The 9482-nt window shown below is 37.3% G+C and overlaps 2 protein-coding genes and 1 pseudogene across 2 annotated transcripts; 2 read left to right on the forward strand and 1 right to left on the reverse strand.

Moving 5' to 3' along the window:
• The first annotated feature begins 2920 nt into the window (after positions 1–2920).
• LOC140806198 (BTB/POZ domain-containing protein At5g66560-like) lies at positions 2921–5806 on the forward strand. The gene is given in 5 exon segments (XM_073162714.1): positions 2921–3494; positions 3593–3662; positions 3763–5031; positions 5113–5496; positions 5498–5806. Coding segments are annotated over 5 exon segments (1944 nt in total). The 5' UTR covers positions 2921–3447; the 3' UTR covers positions 5672–5806.
• Positions 5807–5938: 132 nt separating this feature from the next.
• Positions 5939–6589, forward strand: LOC140806200 (oxygen-evolving enhancer protein 1, chloroplastic-like; annotated as a pseudogene).
• On the reverse strand, positions 6002–8994 carry LOC140806199 (pentatricopeptide repeat-containing protein At1g20230-like). Its single transcript, XM_073162715.1, has one exon. The coding sequence runs from the start codon at positions 8808–8810 to the stop codon at positions 6759–6761; it is 2052 nt and encodes a 683-aa protein (XP_073018816.1). The 5' UTR covers positions 8811–8994; the 3' UTR covers positions 6002–6758.
• Between the last annotated feature and the right edge of the window lie 488 nt (positions 8995–9482).

Here is a 9482-nt window from a genome sequence, read left to right on the forward strand (position 1 = left end):
ACAATTCGGTTTAGACGGTTAATAAAAAAATTTTGATAACCTCAGATGTTGGACATCAACATAGCCCTCACGTTAGCTCAAAGAGATATGATTATCCAAATCCATATATACAACTCTCAAAAACTTAATTCAGCCGACATGGATATCTAACATGTTAAGATTGTGGATTTCAATTTAACTATATCCCAAAACTAGTTAAAAATATGATTGTCCAACAATATCTTAAAATTAAGATTTATCAATGCACGTGAAGTTGATTGATTTTTCATTAGACCTCACATCCATTAAATTTTTTTAAGAAAAGTAAAAACTCATCCACTTTTTTATTTTTATTTTTTAAAAAATATGTATTTTTCTATGCTATAAAACAACAAAACATCTGCAAGTTTATCGTCTGCGAAAAATATGTATTTTTCTATGCTATAATGTTGTGTTTCATTAAAGATTATGTAGAGCCTCTTATTAACAAGAAAACAGTATATTCCTTTCAACTACATCAAGTTCGAATTCTTTCTTTTGGAAGGGCTCGACCTTTTAATTAAAATATTCATAGCAAAGCACACACGTATGGTGAGAGCTAGGGGTGTAATCGAGTCGAGTCGAGCCGAACTTTTGAATGTTTGAGCTTGGCTCGTTTATAAACGAACCAAGCTCAAACATTCAAAAGTTCGGCTCGACTCGACTCGATTACACCCCTAGCTCTCACCATACGTGTGTGCTTTGCTATGAATATTTTAATTAAAAGGTCGAGCCCTTCCAAAAGAAAGAATTCGAACTTGATGTAGTTGAAAGGAATATACTTGGTTCGTTTATAAACGAGCCGAGCTCGAGCTTTATTTAACGAATATATGCATGGCTCACGAGCTTATTCAAGCATTTATCGAACATGTTCACGAGCTAACGAGCCGAATACTGTAAAGCTCGAGTTTGGTTTGTTTATCTTAACGAGCCTTATTAAACGAGCTCCAACGAGATTTTATCGAATCGAGTTTCGAATAACTCACAAACGGTTTGGTTCGTTTACATCCCTACTGAGAGCAGAATATAATACATATTTGTTTTTTTATATAAAGAAACTTAGAAATATCTACAATAAAACCTTAAATAAAAGGACATAATTTTGAAATATAATATGATTTATCATATAATTAATGATCATATAATTTATGATATAATTAATTTTTTTTATGAAATATGATTCCTTATTTTGGGTTGGATGATACGTGCACCAAAAGTGTGGTGTGTAAATTGAGATAATACGCATTTTTACCTTGTGCAGGGTGCCAACTTTATATAAGGGTGCCAACTTTATATATATATTATATATATATATATATTATATATATATATAATTAATTAAAGGTGGGTTTGCACTTTGTCTTTTCAGTCACTCTTAAAGGTGGGTTTGCACTTTGTCTTTTCAGTCACTCTTTCTTGTTACACACACACATATGATATATATATATATTTATATAAAATATATATATATATATTATATATATATATAACAATAAATGTTGTTTTCCTATGTGAGCACGTGATATTGGTGACAGTTTTATTTAGTGCCATATGAAGTGACATTCATCTCTCAATAGTTAGTATAGTAAAAATTGAATATAAATGTAATATATATATAATGTTTTTATTTTATTTTGTGAATAAATTTAATAAATATTTTACACATAAATAAACTTGGTTTATATAATATTTTATTGGAAGTAATATCAATTGTCACATGAAATAAATAATAATAAATGAGATGTAAATATAATTTCATATATATAATTACTCTTACTCAGCTTAGAAGATAACACAAATCAATGGATTTCGGACACAAAATGTAAAATAATGGCAAAAGTAGAAGGCAAAAAACTCGTGTGAGATGGTCTTACGAGTCGTATTTGTGAAACGGATCTATTTGGGTCACCCATAAAAAATATTACTTTTATGCTAAGAGTATTACTTTTTTTAATATGAATATGAGTATGGTTGACCCGTCTCACGGATTATGACCCATGAGACGGTTTCACATGAGACTCACTCAAAGTAGAAATATATAAGCAAATGAAAACGAATGGGTCTCATGTGAGACCGTCTCACGGATACTAATCTGTGAGACGGATCAGTCCTACCCATATTCACAATAAAAAGTAATGCTCTTAACATAAAAAATTATATTTTTTCATGATAACCCAAATAAAAGATACGTCTCACAAATTCGATCTGTGAGACCATCTCACACAATTTTTTGTCAACGAAAACTTGACCCGCTGAGTGTGACCATGTGAGGGGGAAAACATCTGCAAAGATTTACTGAGATTCCATGTGTAGTTTTCTAAAAATTAAAAATTTTGAAAGTGTCTTTGTTGGAGATGATTAAATCAGAGACAGGCTGGCAGAGGAGTTAATATCGCAGTTAATGCGAATTTAAGGAAGTGTACGGTGGGTAGATATGTTGTAATTAATGCCAAGAATCGATGATCAACAAGCGTCATTCACGCCAATACAATTCGCTCCATTGAATTGTTGAATGTTTTGAATTTCGGTTTTTTTCTTAAAAAAAAAAAAAATTGAATTTGGTTCGTGGGGTATATGTGACTAACCTAAAGATACCGGTTGAGGTGTGTTCTTGTTTAATAATAGGCAAGCTGAAAGGAGATATATATTACTGATAATTTATTCAACTTGCAAAATCATTAAATTCTAAGAGGCATCACCTCAATTGTATGACCAACTGTAAGCAAAATGGACTGTTTAATGGTCAATTTGACCCGTGAATAACGAATGTAAGGTTTTCACGAGTTGATTAAAGCTCAAGAGTATACTAAGTAAACAGAGATTTTTTATGGCCTAAAATAACCTAAAAGAACACTAAAGATACCTAACAAATCATGATGATCACATGATTACAGCAAAAAATGTTTCTTTCTTCAATTTTGAAAACCAAAATATGCTTCTTATAAAGTTGAAATAATTCAAAATTGCACTTTATAGTTTATATCTCAAAATCCGACCAACCATTTTTTTTTTGAAGACGACCCACCAAGCCTTTTTTCAATCTTCTTCCGATTCACTCTACAGTTCAGACATAGAAGTGCAGAAAAGAGGGAAGATTCTGGTATATTAATTTGATTCAAATAAAAGGCCCCCCAAAAAAGAGAAAAGAAGACCAATCAATCCAAATTAGAAAACCCATTATCTTTGAACTTTAATAATTCACCTTTCTCGATTTCTGCTCAGAGCCACATTTGTCTGTTCCAAAGTTTCTTGAATTCCTTCCTCCATTTCTCCCTTCAAGCATAAACAAGTGAATTCCCCTTTTAGTTTTCCACAAACATAATCATTCCACAAGACCCAGGAACTCAGAAAGTGAAGCTCATTTTTGGTACTCATTACACACGTAGTCAAATCGAATCCCTTTAACGCTACATGATTCTTGCTTGAAATATGTTGAAGCCGGCATCAGAAAAACCCACTTCCAAAGGGCAGGCTTGGTAAGCTCAAACTCCCACATGTACACTCTGAATTCAGATTCTATAATTTCTTTGCTTTCCCAAATCTTGCTTCTTGAATTTCTATGCATTGGTTGCAGGTTTTGCTCAACAGGGTTGCCGAGTGACGTCATAATCGAAGTTGCTGACATGACTTTTCATCTTCACAAGGTCAAATTTCTTCAAATACATCCGTAGTGGTGTCATATGTTGCCACTTTCACTGATATTCTTGTTTCTTGCGTCTAAAATCTGGATGAACTAATTTTCAGTTCCCTCTGATGTCAAAAAGTAAAAAGCTTCACGAACTGATAACTGAAGAAGAGAAAAACCAATCAAGGATCACAAAATCCCAAAACCCAGATGAATCCAACAAGAAAATTGACAGCGACTATCATGAAGAAGACATTGAAGAGGACGGGGAGTGTCACATCACCTTCCCAGATTTTCCCGGGGGATCCGAAACTTTCGAGACCGCCGCGAAATTCTGTTACGGCGTGAAAATAGATATTTCAGCCACCAATGCTGCAGCTCTCCGCTGTGCGGCGGAGTACCTACAAATGACTGAGGAGTTATCGGCAAACAATCTCATTTCGAGGACTGAAGTTTTTCTGTCCCGGTCTGTGTTTAAGAATATCAAACATTCAGTCAAAACGCTATCCTCTTGCGAGAAGTTGTTGCCGATGGCGGAAGATCTCGGCATTGTTCGGGGATGTATTGATGCCATTGCTACCAAAGCCGCCGCCGTAGATCCTTCGCTGTTTGGCTGGCCGGTGAATGATGAAGCTGTAAGCAACATAGGGAGTGAGAAATTTAGTAAAGGAGGATCTGCAAGTGGGGATTCATGGCTAGATGACCTATGGCTTTTGAGTCTTCCGATTCTCAAGCGGTTGATTCTCGCCATGAAAAGTTTGAATCTAAGCTCAGAAATTATCGAGAGTTGTTTGATTTCCTACGCGAAGATGTACATTCCCGGAATCTCGCGTACAACGCGGAAGCCATCGTCTTCTTCAAGGGTTCCGACAGAGAACGAGCAGCGAGAGCTTCTGGAGACTATGGTTTCGCATCTCCCCGTAGATAAAACCTTGCTCTCGAATCTATCGTCAAAAACGACAAGATTTTTGTTCGGATTGCTGCGAACTGCGTACATTTTGAATGCTTCGGAGATTTGTAAATCAACACTGGAAAAGAAAATTGGATCACAATTAAAGCACGCCACCTTGGATGACTTACTGATTCCGAGCTACTCGTACTTGAGTGAAACGTTGTACGATGTCGATTCTGTGGAAAAGATTTTGCGATATTTTCTTCAAGGAATTGCAGAGAGTTCGGTAAATAGAACATGTGGCGAAGACGAGAGTGGTAATCTCAGGTCGGCGGCTTTGATTCTGGTGGGAAAGTTGATCGACGGCTACCTATCGGAAGTTGCTTCCGACTCTAATTTGAAGCCGGAGAAATTCTACGACCTCGCTGTTGCGCTGCCGGATCACGCCAGAATCTTCGAAGATGGACTTTATAGAGCCGTAGATGTTTATCTCAAGGTAACAATAATATCAAATCAATAACCGAAATCACGTGTCATAAATTCAACACTCAATTCAATGTTTTGCGAATTTATGCAGGCCCATCCATTGTTATCAGAAGCAGAGAGAGAGAAGATCTGCGGTGTGCTGGATTGCCAAAAGCTCACTCTAGAGGCGTGCACTCACGCAGCACAGAACGAGCGCCTACCGCTTAGGGTGGTGGTTCAGGTGCTGTTCTTCGAGCAGCTTCAGCTCCGCCATGCAATCGCAGGGACAAATTATATCGCCGCCGATGCAGGAACCTCTGCGGAGGTTTCTCGGCCGTCCAGCGAGAGCGGACGAAGAATCGAGGTAGTGGAGGACGACTCGTCGAAGATCACGCCGGAGGAGAAACAGACGTGGAGAGCGGCTGTGAGGGAGAACCGAGTGTTGCGCGTGCGCATGGATAGCATGAGGACTCGGGTTCACGAGCTGGAGCGGGAGTACTAGCACCATGAAGGAGACAATCGAGAAGGTGGGGTCACGTGGACACGTGGATAGAATCGGTTGGCTGTCGAAATTCGGGTGCAAATTTAAAACCCAAGTGTGCGATTCACATGAACGGGCGTCGGCCGAGTACAAGGAAGGGCCGCAGCAACCGCCCCGCCGCCGTGAATGATTGATTTTAATTTCGTAGTCTGTATATACTTTCCATGAATTTCTTGATATCTTATTCTGTATGAAATATTATGGTTTTTTTTTTAAAAATTCAATCCAATTTGAAGCGTTAATGAATTGCAATTTGTACAATTGACATTTGAAAAAGATTGCAGCTTTTTATTCTGTAATTGTAATTCTAAATTTTAAAATAAAAATACTATTCAGTAACTTATAAAAGAGGGACCCCGCACAGTGTACAAACACACTCAATATAAAATAACAACATTCTATTCCAAAGTTTTTAGCAAGTACAAAATGTTATTCACTCGGCAAATCTACGTACATATGAATGGTTTTTTCACATTCACAGTGAAGGCAGAGGGTGTAAACAAGAATGCATCATTAGAGTTCCAAAAGACTAAGCTCATGACCCGTTTAACATACAGCCTCGATGAGATTGAGGGGCCTTTTTAGGTATCTTCGGATGGCAGCATAAAGTTTGAGGAGAAAGATGGGATCGATTATGCTGCCGTAACAGTAACGCTTCCTGGTGGCGAACGTGTACCATTCCTCTTCACTATTAAGCAGCTTGTCGCATCAGGAAAACCAGATAGTTTCAGTGGAGAATTCCTTGTGCCCTCATATAAAGGTTCATCCTCTCTTAACCCAAATGAAAAGGTGGATCTGCTGGTTATGATAATGCGGTGGCGTTGCCTGCTGGAGAAAGAGGAGATGAGGAAAAGCTCGAAAAGGAGAACATAAAGAATGTTTCTTCTTTAACTGGAAAGATCACATAAGTGTATCCAAATCGAAGCCCGAGACTGGTGAGGTGATTGGGGTGTTTGAGAGCATTCAGCCATCGGATACTGATTTGGGTTCAAAGGTTCCTAAAGATGTTAAAATCCAAGGCATCTGGCATGCACAGCTTGAGAAATAGAGTTGTTTAACATCATTGTACTGATTCTTGGTTTGAGTTTGTTGTAATGCAAAAGGGAACTTTAATATCAAATTTTGACCCGTTAAATCATGATATCTGTTTCCGCTAAACGAGGAGGATATTTTCCCTAACATTACTTGTTGACTTTACCATGAACTGAATCTTTATGTCACCAGAAATCTTTACAGGAACACAACCCATCTGTAAAGTGATGAAACCTCAAAGAATCTCTCACGATGATTCGAACTCCCACAGCTTTTGAAATAAATTTGATCGTGTTATGACAGTCGCCACAAATCCTCAAATTCTTAAAAACCCGTATCGATGATTGACCTTTAAAATTTAAGATTCCAAAAGCAACTGCCAGCTTCTCGCTGTGATTACACAAACTCGCCTCTTTCTCCTCTCCTTCCAAATCTTGGAGAACAAATTCTGTAACTGGAGAATACCCGGCTAATTTCATCTTCCTGCGCATTTCATCCAAAAATTCATATATTTCATTATCTTCATCACCAACAACAAATGTATGCACTATATTATTAACTTCAACCCAACTGCAACCAGGAACTTTTCTAACTCCTCTGTTTCTCATTAATTTTCTAATCTCTGAGGCTTCTCCCCACAGTTTAGCCGTAACAAGGATGTTAAAAAATAAAACATAGTTCCCAGGGTTGTTTGGTTCAATCTCGAACAAATGGTTTACTGCGATTCGGGCTAGATCTACATTCTTATATATTCGACATGCTCCAAGCAAGGCTCCCCAAGCAGAAGCAGTTGGTTCTACGGGCATTTTTTGGATAAATTTATATGCCTCTTCCAAACGACCAGCACGGCCAAGAACATCAGCTACGCAGGAATAGTGCTCAGAATCAGGTTCAACTTCATAATTCTTGCTCATTGAATCAAACACTGAGATCCCCTCATCTACCAATTGTGAATGGCTACAACCAGATAGGACACCTGTAAAGGTGACAGAGTTTGGTTTCACCCCTGAGTCAACCATTTTACGGAAGAGCAACAAGGCTTCCTCTCCTCTTCCATGCATTGAGTTTGCGATAATGATAGTGTTCCATGCTACTGTATCTTTCTCCGACATCATACTGAAAATTTGGTTGGATGCTTCCAGGCCACCACATTTTGCATACATTAACACCAGAGCGGTACTGGATACTATGTCCTCGGAAATACATCGTCTAACAAAATACAAATGAATCTCCTTTCCTTGCCTCAAGTTTTCCAAATGAGTACAGGCGGTCAGCACACTCGTCAGAGTGATTTGATTTGGTGTGATTCCAAGTTGCTGCATTTCTCCAAATAAATCTAGTGCTTTCTCTGGTTTTCCATTATCAATGCATCCAGCCATTACAGTATTCCAGGAAGCAGTATTTAACACAACTCCTTCAATTCTCATTTGACGAAATTTATTGAGAGCTTTGCAACATTCCCCATTTGAAAAATATGCTGATATTATCACATTCCACGATACTGTATCAAGATTTGGCATGTTATGAAACACTGATTCGGCATTCTTAATACTTGCACAATTAGCATACATGTCAACAAGTGCACAATTCACGAATATGTTATCTTTCATCCCATTCTTGATACCAAAACCGTGAATCTCTCTACCCCAGTTCAAACTCTTCAAACTCGAGCAAGCAGGAATTACCGTGGACAAAGTCATTGCATTAGGCATAATCTTGCTCAACCCCATTTCACGAAATACCGAGAGAGCTTTCTCTGGAAGACCACAAGCAACATGACATGAACAAAACGACGTCCAAGAAATTATATCTTTCGTACACAACTCACCAAAAACTCTCTCGGCACCACTCAAATACTTGCATTTCCCGTACATATCAATTAAAGCATTCCCAAGAAGCAAATCCGAACTATATCCATACATCACAGCATCACCATGAATTTCTTTAGCCTTCACTAAATCCCCAGAATTCGCACAGATTTTGGCAGCCGCTAGAATAACGAACTTATCCGGAATCACATTTCTGCTGTTTTTTATTTCAGTGTACAACTTTATTGCTTCCTCACACCGACCCATTTTGGTATAAGCTGAAATCAACGCAGTCCATGACAATACATCTGGTTCGGGAAAATTGTCGAACAGTTGGCGAGCCCGTGTTAAATCTCCTAAACTCAAATATTTCTTGATGAATTTCACGTTCATATGAGGTGGGAGATTCGTGGGTACCTTGGAAAGCATCTGATAGGCCACGTTAACTACTGCCACGAACCAAACAAAGCGCTGCAATGAATCATGGCCGGAAACTCATATATTAGCACTCGATTCTTTGATGGTTAGGATGAAAGAAAGTTCAGTCATGGCTGGTAGGCTGTAGCATCTCGCACAGTCCCGAATTTAGGACCAAACTCAGTTGTAAAAAAAAAAAAAAGAGTTGAAGGCCATGTTTGGTTGACGATTTGTCTTTGATTTCAATTTTATCTATTATTTATCTTATGTCAAACAAATCAATAATTATTTATTTCATTAATCTAATAATTGAAGGTAAAATATTATACTTGGTATCTTTATTTATTCATTATGTATTAATTGTTAAAAATAATAAAAATATAATTTATCATTATATCTCAAATTTAATCAGTCGAATCAAACATATCCTCATTATTTATTCAATATTATTCTACATTTACTCAATAATTTTACTAATAACAATATTAGTTATCTATTAAAGATAGCTGAGTTAGTTGAGTGTGCGAACCTTGAAACCGATATCTCAAATTCGAAATCTACAATAATATTTTCTGCTTGAGTATGTATATCGTGATCTATATGTTAACATGATATATTATCATGTATTTCGTAAGTTGCTGTACATATTCAAGTTTACTCAATGCTCAAAAGTTAATGAATAAG

Source organism: Primulina eburnea, chromosome 11 (genome assembly GCF_022965805.1).
Source record: "Primulina eburnea isolate SZY01 chromosome 11, ASM2296580v1, whole genome shotgun sequence".
Classification (NCBI taxonomy): domain Eukaryota; kingdom Viridiplantae; phylum Streptophyta; class Magnoliopsida; order Lamiales; family Gesneriaceae; genus Primulina; species Primulina eburnea.